This window comes from Euprymna scolopes, chromosome 27 (genome assembly GCF_053919585.1).
Source record: "Euprymna scolopes isolate OS-2025 chromosome 27, ASM5391958v1, whole genome shotgun sequence".
Classification (NCBI taxonomy): domain Eukaryota; kingdom Metazoa; phylum Mollusca; class Cephalopoda; order Sepiida; family Sepiolidae; genus Euprymna; species Euprymna scolopes.
The window spans coordinates 109456164-109468549 of record NC_136508.1 but is presented as its reverse complement, the minus strand read 5'-3'; the positions used below and the strand labels follow the sequence as shown (position 1 = coordinate 109468549).

The following is a 12386-nucleotide window of genomic DNA, read 5'->3' as shown; positions in this document are numbered from 1 at the left end:
TGAACGAGGAAGAACTGTAGGTTTTTTTGACTACATAAGCAACCCCGAGGCTGGCCAGTACCAGATGGATGACCATTTTGATGAGTTTGGTTTTTAATGTGTATGTGTGTGTGTGGGGGGGGTCAGGCTCCCCCAAATGTGGGGAATTCAAAGCAGAATGAAAATTAAACTAAACTACATAAGCAACCCTGAGGCTAGCCAGTACCAGATGGGTGACCATTTTGATGAGTTTTCTTTTTAATGTGTACGCGCGTGTGTGTGTCGGGGGGGCTCAGGATCCCCAAAATGGGGAGGGGGAGCTTCTTTCTGACAGGTTTTTCAAGAGATTCACGCATAATTCACAATTTTAAGTGTGATATTCAGTCATAACACACCCGAAAACCAATTTAAATCAACTTTAGAAAAACAAGTGCTGGCTCCGACGCTCTGTTGGACAACATCGTCAATTTGACAAGAATTTATTCTAAGCTTCCTTTTGTGTAATTTTGACACTGCAATTGTACTGGCCATACTAAAATAATAACTTTATTTAGAATGCCATTCTTAACATGGGGGTTGTTCAACTATTCTGCACTTTCAACTAAGGTTTAACCATTTTTTTACGGTGCGTATTTTTCGCAGTATAAAAAAAGTACTGCTTCTAGTTTAAAATTAATTTTTCACTATAAAGTTTCGTTTATGGCAGACGGACGAACAAATGTCCGCTATAGTTTCGGTAAAATAAAATAAACACGTGTAATAATAAAAATAATAAATTTTTATTTACCATCCATAATTTTGTCTCGCAATGAAAAGAGAAACGTCTCGTTTCTATGTGAGTGTTGACCAACATAAATTGTACTGATTCACGCTTGCACCGATTTTGCCAGTCATGGAGATTCAACAAAATTATTTCAGCGCGTATGGTCCACCATAGTCGAAAGGCGGCAAACGTTATCAAATGGGATCGAAAAACTAATGATATTTTTTAACACAAAGGGCACAATATTTATCGATTTTTTTTGTATCGATTCTTCAAAGAATTCCCTGTTTAATAATGGTCATGCATTATTCGGCTCGCTAAAAAAAATTGTTAATTTATTTATCAAAGATTTTAAAATGGCTTTTTTCGTATAAATATAAAAAAAATTTTTTTGTTTTTTTTGCTTAACTTAAATTAATTATTTTACTTAACATATTCACCGAATTTCACACTCCAAAAGTAAAAGCGGAATAATTAAACTAGGCACCGCCAAAACTATGGGGGGGGGGCAGGTCAGTACCTTTGATGGACCGTCTTTTTAAAAATCTACCAAAAATCAGGAAATTTTCAGCGATTATTAAGAGAAGAATGAACTTTATAACGGTGTACTTATTTTTCATAAACGATATTTATATATATTTTTTTTTGCTTACACCCCCCCTTGTTTTGAAGTGGGAACAAATATGCTTAAAATAATCATCTGAAACTAAACAAAACATATTGTGTTGTTGTAAGGGACAGAATTATAGATTAAAAAAATTGTTTGCATACCTTATTTTGACGTCTGAATATCAGAACTTCGATTGTGTTTAATTATCCCGCTTTTGAGTTTTGAAGTGTGAAATTCGGTGAATATGTTAAGTAAAATAATTAATTTAAGTTAAGCAAAACAAAAAATTTTTTTTTTAATATTCATACGAAAAAAGCCATTTTAAAATCTTTGATAAATAAATTAACATTTTTTTAGCGAGCCGAATAATGCATGACCATTATTAAACAGGGCATGCTTTGAAGAATCGATACCAAAAAAAAAAATCGATAAATATTGTGCCCTTTGTGTTAAAAATGGCATCATTTTTTTCGATCCCGTTTGAAAACGTTTGCCGCCTTTCGACTACGGTGGACCAAACGCGCTGAAATAATTTTTTTTTTATTCTGCTTTAAATTGCCCCCCCCCCCCATTTTGGGGAGCCCCCCCCCCCCCCACACACACACACATACACATTAAAAACCAAACTCATACAAATGGTCACCCATCTGGTACTGGCCAGCCTCAGCTTAATAATACATTGAAACTTTCGTCACTGAAAAATAAGTTTTTTTGGCCTGTTTGGTCTTCCATAGTTTGCGTCTTATCAAACGCAAACGTAAACATTGTCGATCTAGACTCTAGATCGACGCGAAATAACTGGTTACATATATGAATAAGTGGAATTATTTGAAATCCAGGTACTTATATTATAATATTTTTGCATATTCTCTTAGAAAATCATCCTAAATCTTAGTTAGACAATAAATAGATAAATAAATTATTTCAAAAACCTTTTTTTTTTTTTTTAATATTTATGTACGTTTTTTGTGCAAGACAAAAAAAAATGTCAATTGTTAACTTTTGGGGAAAATTTAACATTTAAAATTTAATTAAAAATAGTAGAAAAAGTTTTACATTATTCTGTTTTCTAAATGATAAAATTCAGGGTTTTATCTTTCTGAAAAAAAAAGTTACTCAGAAATAATGGATTTTAATAAATGTAATTTTGTTTTAAAAAACAAAAACAACTTGATTTTGCGGCCATTTTTGGCGGTGCCTAAATTAAACACAATCAAAGTTCTGATATTCAGACGTCAAAATAAGGTATGTAAACAAGTGTTTTTTTTTTTTTTTTTTTTTTTTTAATCTATAATCCTGTCCCTTACAACAACGGAATATGTTTTGTTTAGTTTCAGATGATTATTTTAAGCATATTTGTTCCCACTTCAAAACAAGGGGGGGGATTTAAGCAAATATATATATATATATATATATATATATATATATATATATATATATATATATATATATATATATATATATCGTTTATGAAAAATAAGTACACTGTTATAAAGTTCATAATTCTCTTAATAATCCCTGAAAATTTCGTATTGATTGGATAATTACCTGATTTTTGGTAGATTTTTAAAAAGACAGTCCGTCAAAAAGTACTTACCTGCCCCCCCCCCCTCCAGTTTTGGCGGTGCCTAATATATATATATATATATATATATATATATATATATATATATATATATATAACACGTTTCCTTTATTTAGGGGTGTTCTGGAAAAGCACGGTTTCCTTTAACATAAATATTTATGTAAAATAAGGTGAAAAATAAAACATTTAAGCTAATTAGCTTAAATGTTGTATTTTTCACCTTAAAAGAGAAAAAAGCCAATTGAATGATAAATTTCTTCTAAACAAACAAAACCCTAAATTTCAACATGTAACCATAAAAGGGCAAAATTTTATCATTTTTTTATTTGTTATCTTTTAAAATATTAAAATATTTTGATAAATGAAAATAATAATTTTACCCGTAAAAAACATCGCATTCATCAACAAATGTCTCGTTTTTAATTTCCTCTTTTTTAATTTTCTGCGAACTAGTTCTCTCATCGCCATTTTGAAACCGTGAAACTCGTCACTAACAATGTCACGTCAATGATTGATTTTTCGACGAACTAACGACACATAAGTTTTTTTCTTCCCGGTAAGTATTTTATTATTATTTGTTGTTTCTTTAAAATATATTCCCTGATTGGTTAAATTACATTTTCATCGATTTTATTTTAATTGATTTCATCAAAGTTATTTTCTTAAAAAATTATGTTATTGACGTTTATTTGTCAATTTCATTAAAACATATTCGATGGTTATTCGAAGATTAAGTTGTTTTCTAAAAGATTAATGGTTAAGTTCCCCTTCGGCGCATCCCTGTGTTTACAAAGTCATTTGACGGAAGTGACATCAGACAGCCTTTTTGCTACAATGACCAAAACTGTATAGAATGTACCCCTTTTTTTCTTTTTTTTTAGATGTAAATATAAAAATAGAAGTTTTATTCGAGCAGTCTTTATTTGAACTCAATGGACTGTTTTTTTTTTTGGGGGGGGGGTTAAATATTTGTGAACTGCCCCCCCCCCTCATTAATATGTTTATGAACTGTTTTATTTTTTTTATCAAACAAAAAATAGCACTTTCATTATAAACATTTCCAAACATCAGGTGTTGGTAATTTTTATAAATACAACTTTTGTAATAAAAGTTAGGTAAACGTCCATATCAAAATTTTAAAATTAAACTTAGTTTTATTAAAAAACGAGGTGTTTTTTTTTTTCAATTCCATTACAAACTTTATTTGAACTTCTTTAACAAATTTTTACATACATAAGAAAAATAGACTGTGTAGATCTTTTATAAAATATATTTTTTTAAATATATTTAACAAAAAATTATTTTTGCATTTGGGTGCATACAAACAATAGCCGTCGATAAAGCGCCTCCCATTTCTACTCTGAAGATTCATAGTTCGACATAGGTCAGTACATTTCAGACACGTGTGTTGGTTGGTGATTAAGTCATGTCGTGCCAACCATTTCATGGTATTCAGTGTATTTGTGGATGACATTTCTTTAATCACATACATCGCTGAATATCATATTTGTTGTTGCCAGTTCTATCACTGGAATTACTGCATTTGTTGGAAATCACTTTCGAAAACTTTCTCTTTCGAAAAATAAATTTTGTATATTTTTTTTTTTTTTTTGTAAATTGATTTATCATCTTATTGTTGAATAAAAATTTCAAAGTGAGAAATGGAGAAATAAAAATATCTCGAAAAGAAAAAACATCTCGTTTTTGTTTTGTTTTATTTTAATAAAACTACTTTAATTTTTAAAGTTCAGTTGGTTCAAATAAAGACTGCTTGAATAAAACTTCTATTTTTATATTTGCATCTAAAAAAAGCATATATTCTATACAGTTTACTTACGTAAAAATTTTTTTAGAAAAAACGCATTCATAAAGACACCCATTTTAAATATATTTTGTTTAAATACGTGTTTTGTTACTTACATTAAAAGTTTTGTGTAAATAGAAACAAGTTTTTTTAATTCTTAAAAGGTTTGTAAATACTTAATATTAAAAAATGTTTTGTGAATATATATTTTTTCTTTTAAATCTTAAAAAGTTTTGTAAATATATAAAAAAAAATCTTGCTCGCGAACATTCGACCATGTCTGCTATTTGACGTGTTTACAAACAAGCACCAGAAATGTCAAGGTCGAACAACCGGTGCCACTTGAAATGTTTGCCAATCTTCGTCTTCTGCTACAGGGTATCTAATCTTTACATATATATATATATATATATATATATATATATATATATATATATATTAGATCATATCTAAAGTTTATTCATTATATTTTCTGTTGAAAGATTATTTTTTTAATAAAATCATGTAAAAACATGTAATGAGTTTATTTACACGAGGTTCAAATTAAGGTTTTATGTTTTCTCCAAAAAAGTCAATTTTGGTTTTGAACAAAACACATGATTAAAAAAATCGATTAAATATATAATTCATAACTGACGTTTATTTAATCGAAAAATGGAAGAGTTCCACAGGCGTGCAGTTCTAAGAAAGAAGCTTAGTTCATGAAATCTACGCTTAGGTTTAGGCACAGATAAAGAGTGGAGGAAATTCTTGATAGTGTATTCAGCAAGACGAATGTTTCTCATGAAAGTCAGGCCAGCAGAAACCATAGATTGGAGCTCATGAAAATAACAATAAGGCAGAAATAGACTCATGACATCTCTTCTGTGGGAAAGAAGTTTCAGGAGAATAAAAGGGCATCCCCTACTAGGCTACGAAATCAATTTTGAACTGTGTCAAGGCAGGATAAGCTGCTTCATGTAGCTCCTGCCCAGATGTGGCAAAAGTACTCCATCTTTGGACACACTTGGCTCTCATACATGTATAGAATTGCATCAGCAGTGAGATATTGACTGGAGCGGTAGAATGATCCAACTATTTTCCCAACAGCCCTGGCAACAGATTTGATGTGCATGTTCCATCTCAGATCAAGAGGAAAGGTTATCCATAGAAGTTTGTCAAAACATGAAGCCTCCTCAAGATTTCCATTGATGCCTGATGAAGATCATAGCATTCATGATGGAAAGATAGAAGTTTGGTCTTAGATGCATTAAAATTAATCAGCCACCTCTTTCTCCATTGCACCATGTGCTCAAGATCAAAGGAGAGAGAATCAAAGAGAACTTGATCATTTATGGCCTTTGTAGTGTTGCCATAGAGTGTAGTGTCATCAGCATAAATGTCTACAAATGATAGAATGTGATTTGGGAAATCATTAATATAGATCAGAGAGGATTGGGCCCAGGATTGTTCCCTGAGGGACTCTAGCATTAATACTGTGAGCTTCTAATTTTTGCCCATCAACCACTATTCTTATGAACCTATTCGAGAGAAATGATTTAATAATTGAAAAGACATTTTCAGCTATATTTTAGCTGGAGATTTTGTGGAGTAGACCTTTATGACACACCTTTGATATGTCAAGGGCAATTGCCTTAGAAAGAAAGCTTCCATCAAGAGATTCACTAATCCTATGAGATATAACTTAACACATCAGCTGTAGATCTAGCCGAACAAAACCATATTGCATGTCACTGAGGAGATTATTTTTGCTAAGGTGATTGACTACTCTATTTAACACAGATTCTATCAACTTACTCATGGTGCACAGGAGACTGATTGATCTGTATTGAGAGAGAGAGAGATGAGCAATCATCTGAATTTTTAAATGCAGGTATACTGATGAGGTTTTCCAGCAATTCTCCTTAAGACAACGCTTAAATAGCTTTGTGAGTATGGGAGTTCTGGTGGACGCTTTTGAGCACTATAATAGGCATGCTGTCACGGCCCCTTGCTTTACTGGAATCGAGGTTTTATCTTGGCGACATCATGTACAGATATTTGTATGTCACATAGCATGTTTTCAGACACAAGAGGAAATACGAGGGGGGAACAGATCGCATAGGGTAAAATTAGCTGCAAAGTTTTTGGCAAAGCGTTTGGCTTTGTCTGATGCTGACGAGATTATCTAAGGTCCAATGATGATTGTTGGGATAGAGCACACACTTCTATTTGGGACCCTGTTTCTTATTTGCTAAAATTGGTGGGAACCAAGCCGCTACTCAGCTATTTTGGACTTGATGGACTGAGCATACATCTCTTGTGTTCTTTATTACTCTTTTACAGTGGTTGGTGGCATTCCTGAAAGCAGCTCTAGTCTCAATATATTTATTTTATTGGAAGCAATGGAAATACTGATTTGTATGCGCAATAGCAGAAGCACATTCTGGAGAGAAACATGGATGGTTATTGAGTTTTTGCTGGAACTTTTTTGGAGGGTATGAATTTATACGTACAATTAACCATTTAGTCACGTCTGATACTATGGAGGACACATTCTTTTTAAACATGGATTGAAGAGGTAGCTCTGATATAAATGTACAAAAGCTATCCCAGTGAGCCATAGAGTATAGATATACTGTATGATGGAGAGGTATGTCGAAAGACTTATTACATTTCGTTTTTATCTTAACTGATACAACTGAGTGGTCGGAAGATCCCAGTGGAAACACAACAGAAGATGAACATAGATGAACATAGGCAAGTTGTGAGAAAATGGTCTAAGGGACTTGCATATTAACTATCAGTGTCAGGCACATGGGTGGGTTTGTGAACAATCTGAGTTAGGTCATAAGCAATGGAGAAATCGTGACAGAATCTCCCCCTCATCATCAGTCTTGTTAGAGTGGGCTAACCATTTCACATTGTGGACATTGACGTCTCTACAGACGTGAATGTTAGCCAAAGAATGAGCAGATAGGATGTGATCAATTTTGTCTTAATATATGCTCTTAAATATAGTAACTCCACTGTTATGAGGGCAAATATCAATGGAGTTGTGTGAGCAAGTGCAATTCGAAAGCACATGTATGGCAATATAGAGTCATTTCTGGAGATGTCCCTAACACATAGACAATATATATATATATATATATATATATATATATATATATATATATACAAACTACAATTGATTTTAACTTCTCTAATATCTATACAAAACCAAACACACAAAACAAAAAACAATTCATTTAAATATGTTTAAAAGAAATCGTTTGAGTATTAATTAAATGACTACAAATATGAATAAAAATTTTATATTATGAATAAAATATAATTAACGTATTGATTTTTCTACTACAGACATCTTTGTTACAAATTACTTTGATGAAACAATACATGTTTTTCTTTCAGATTTCAAGTCCAGAAACAAGATTGTCAAGCCATTGATTTTGATGAATACCACAAAACATCACTGAAGATGATTTGCTTGTGAAATATTTGTGGGAAGAGTCATGCACACCTGATTCAACACTTAAAAATACTTTCAAGTACAAATTTCTCGAAACAATATCGATATAAGCAGGGAGCAGATACAATGTCTGCTATTTCTAACTGGTCACATGTCTGATACTCTTAGGCTCATCATTGCTAAACTTATCCATCTCTCCCTGTCTCTCTTTCTCTCTCTCTCACATATTTATATTAATGTACAAGATATACTGTTGAATAAACATTAAATACTTTCTGAAAATCACACCTGAGTGTTAAATACGAAAGGCAAGTAGAAATTTGAGGACGACTGGAAACAATTCTGAAATAAGTTTTAAATATTTGTCCAACAACACTGGTTTAAACTTTAATTCATGTGAATTTTTTCAATCAGTATTTAAAAAAACAATTTAAGAAAACATGTCTACATACATTGGCAAACAAACTCATTCATGTAAAATTTGTGGTTCAGCATTTTCCCAGAAATGCAATTTAAAAACTCATATGTTAACACACACTGATGAAAAGCCTCATTCGTGTCAAGTGTGTGGTACAAAATTTTCTCATAAAAATTCTTTAAAACGGCATATGTTCACACACACTGGTGAAAAGCCTTATGTTTGTAAAGTGTGTAGTACTGCATTTTCCTGGAAAGAATCTTTGAATATACATATGTTTACACACACTGGTGAAAAGCCTCATTCATGTGAAGTTTGTGCTTCAAAATTCTCCATGAAATCCCATCTAAAAACTCATATGTTAAAACACACAGGTGAAAAGCCTTTTTCATGTGAAGTGTGTGGTTACAGATTTTACAGGAACTCTGATGTAAAAAGACATATGTTAATACACACAGGTGAAAAACATCATTCCTGTGACGTTTGTGGTTCAGCATTTTCCCATAAATCCCTTTTAAAAACTCATCTGTTAAAACACACTGGTGAAAAGCCTTATGCATGTCAAGCGTGTAGCAAAACATTTTCACAGAAAATAATTTTGAAAAGACATATGTTCACACACACTGATGAAAAGCCTCATTCGTGTGATGTCTGTGGTTCAACATTTTCCAAGGAATCCAATTTAAAAACTCATATGTTAACACACACTGGTGAAAAACCTTATACATGTCAAGTGTGTGGTACAGCATTTTCGTTGAAAAATTCTTTGAAACGACATATGTTCACACACACTGGTGAAAAGCCTTATTCATGTCAAGTGTGTAGTACTGCATTTGCCCATGAATTTTCTTTGAAAATACATATGTTTACACACACTGGTGAAAAGCCTTATTCATGTGAAGTATGTAGTTCAACGTTTACCCAGAAATCCCAGTTAAAAACTCATATGTTAATACATAAAGGTGAAAAACCTCATTCATGTGAAGTTTGTGGTACAAGATTTTCCATAAAATCCGATTTAAAAAGACATATGTTCACACACACGGGTGAAAAGCCTTATTCATGTGAAGTGTGTGATCGAACCTTCACACGGAAATCACACATAAAAAATCATATGTTTACACATACTGGCGAAAAACCTTATTCATGTGACGTGTGTGGTCTTAGATTTTCACGGAAATCAAACATAAAAAAACATATGTTCACACACACTGGCGAAAAGCCTCATTCATGTGAAGTTTGTGGTTCAGCATTTTCCCAGAAATCCATTTTAAAAACTCATCTGTTAAAACACCTGAACGGGAAAAAATAATAAAACTTATAAGAAATCAACATTTTATCAGTTGTGATAGGAGCAACTGGTTTAATGAAAAAAATCTTGAGAAAATACATGAAATACAGACAGAAGCCATGGGGGAACAACGTCTATTCTTGAAAGGTTACAAACTTTGGATATAAATTAAAATCATAATGAAATCAAGTGTTACCTAAAGGACAAAGCCCCTTGATTTCTTAAAACAAACAACAGAAAAATAATTTTAAAAAGTGTGTGGGTTTACATTTTCAAGAGCATACAACTTCAAAAAACATATGGTATCACACTGTCAAAAATTACTATGGTCTTAATAGAGCTAACTGTGCAAACATAAAAAATAGCACCTAATAAATAATTTTAAAACAACATGGTCTCTAAAAGAAAAGCATATACTTAACACCCCCACTTCATTGTTATTAGTATTATGTTTTACATATTTACATTATTTTATTTCTAAAAACGATGTAATTAACAATTAATTTTGTTGAGCTTTGCATTATCCCGATATGTCTTCTTTAAAAATATTCTCTTATTCTTTCTGGCTCTCCACACACACACACACACACGCACACACACACACACGCACTCATAATTAACAAGTAAATTCATATGCATTAATATATATTTTTATATTGTTGTTTTTATTTTTTATTTTCTCAATTTGTTGAGCTTTGCATAATCCTGATAAGTTTCTTGTTAAAACTTTTCTATAGTTCTTTCTGGCTCTACACACACACACACATCACACATATATATATTCATGTTCTTTCTGGCTCTACACACACACAGACACACACATATATTCATGGAAGTTTTTTTTTAACTATAAAAAGATTTCATTGCAACATTATTTTGTTAGTCCATCTGTTGTATCGCTGAATAGTTTTACATGAACAAACATTAGAACCAATTTTCTTAAAGGATCAGTTATTTTCCATGAATCACTGTTTCAGAAATTTAAAAACAAATCAGTATTTTCTCAGTAGTGATGATCAAACACGACCTCAAAACACACAAACAAAAATATTTTACATACTAGATCTAGTTTTTTTTTTCGTTCAGATAAATTTAGGCAAAGAATTTATGTAATTTCAAAACATTTCTTACCTGTGTCATCTGTCCCTTTCTCCATAAATTAGTTTATTTAAAAACTATTGTTTTTATGTTGTGTTTCGTTGAATCCATTCTACTAGTTATTACCCCCTCTTTGTACTGATACCATCTCTATAATTATTAGTTAATAAAAATATATATGTTGTTAATATTATTATTTTTATATATTTTCATTCTTATTAACTCCTACCATCTCTATAATTATTAGTTAATAAAATATATATGTTGTTAATATTATTTTTATATATTTTCATTCTTATTAACTCCTACCATCTCTATAATTATTAGTTAATAACATATATATGTTGTTAATATTATTTTTATATATTTACATTCTTATTAACTCCTACCATCTCTATAATTATTAGTTAATAAAATATATATGTTGTTAATATTATTTTTATTATATATTTTCATACTTATTAACTCCTACCATCTCTATAATTATTAGTTAATAAAATATATATGTTGTAAATATTATTATTTTTATTATATATTTACATTCTTATTAACTCCTACCATCTCTACAATTATTAGTTAATAAAAATATATATGTTGTTAATATTATTTTTATTATATATTTACATTCTTATTAACTCCTACCATCTCTATAATTATTAGTTAATAAAATATATATGTTGTTAATATTATTTTTATTATATATTTACATTCTTATTAACTCCTACCATCTCTATAATTATTAGTTAATAAAAATATATATGTTGTTAATATTATTTTTATTATATATTTTCATTCTTATTAACTCCTACCATCTCTATAATTATTAGTTAATAAAAATATATATGTTGTTAATATTATTTTTATTATATATTTACATTCTTATTAACTCCTACCATCTCTATAATTATTACTTAATAAAATATATATGTTGTTAATATTATTTTTATATATTTTCATTCTTATTAACTCCTACCATCTCTATAATTATTAGTTAATAAAAATATATATGTTGTAAATATTATTATTTTTATATATTTTCATTCTTATTAACTCCTACCATCTCTATAATTATTAGTTAATAAAATATATATGTTGTTAATATTATTTTTATTATATATTTACATTCTTATTAACTCCTACCATCTCTATAATTATTACTTAATAAAATATATATGTTGTTAATATTATTTTTATATATTTTCATTCTTATTAACTCCTACCATCTCTATAATTATTAGTTAATAAAATATATATGTTGTTAATATTATTTTTATTATATATTTACATTCTTATTAACTCCTACCATCTCTATAATTATTAGTTAATAAAAATATATATGTTGTAAATATTATTATTTTTATATATTTTCATTCTTATTAACTCCTAC

General features: G+C 30.0%; 1 protein-coding gene across 1 annotated transcript; it reads left to right on the top strand.

Annotated features, from left to right (window-relative positions):
* The first annotated feature begins 3355 nt into the window (after positions 1 to 3355).
* On the top strand, positions 3356 to 10907 carry LOC145248670 (uncharacterized). The gene is made up of 2 exons (XM_080110334.1): positions 3356 to 3493; positions 8135 to 10907. The coding sequence occupies exon 2, from the start codon at positions 8633 to 8635 to the stop codon at positions 9920 to 9922; it is 1290 nt and encodes a 429-aa protein (XP_079966460.1). The 5' UTR covers positions 3356 to 3493; positions 8135 to 8632; the 3' UTR covers positions 9923 to 10907.
* Positions 10908 to 12386: the final 1479 nt, after the last annotated feature.

Excerpts from the sequence above, each read along its gene's own strand:
- LOC145248670 (XM_080110334.1), top strand. The coding sequence starts at position 8,633 with ATGTCTACATACATTGGCAAACAAACTCATTCATGTAAAATTTGTGGT.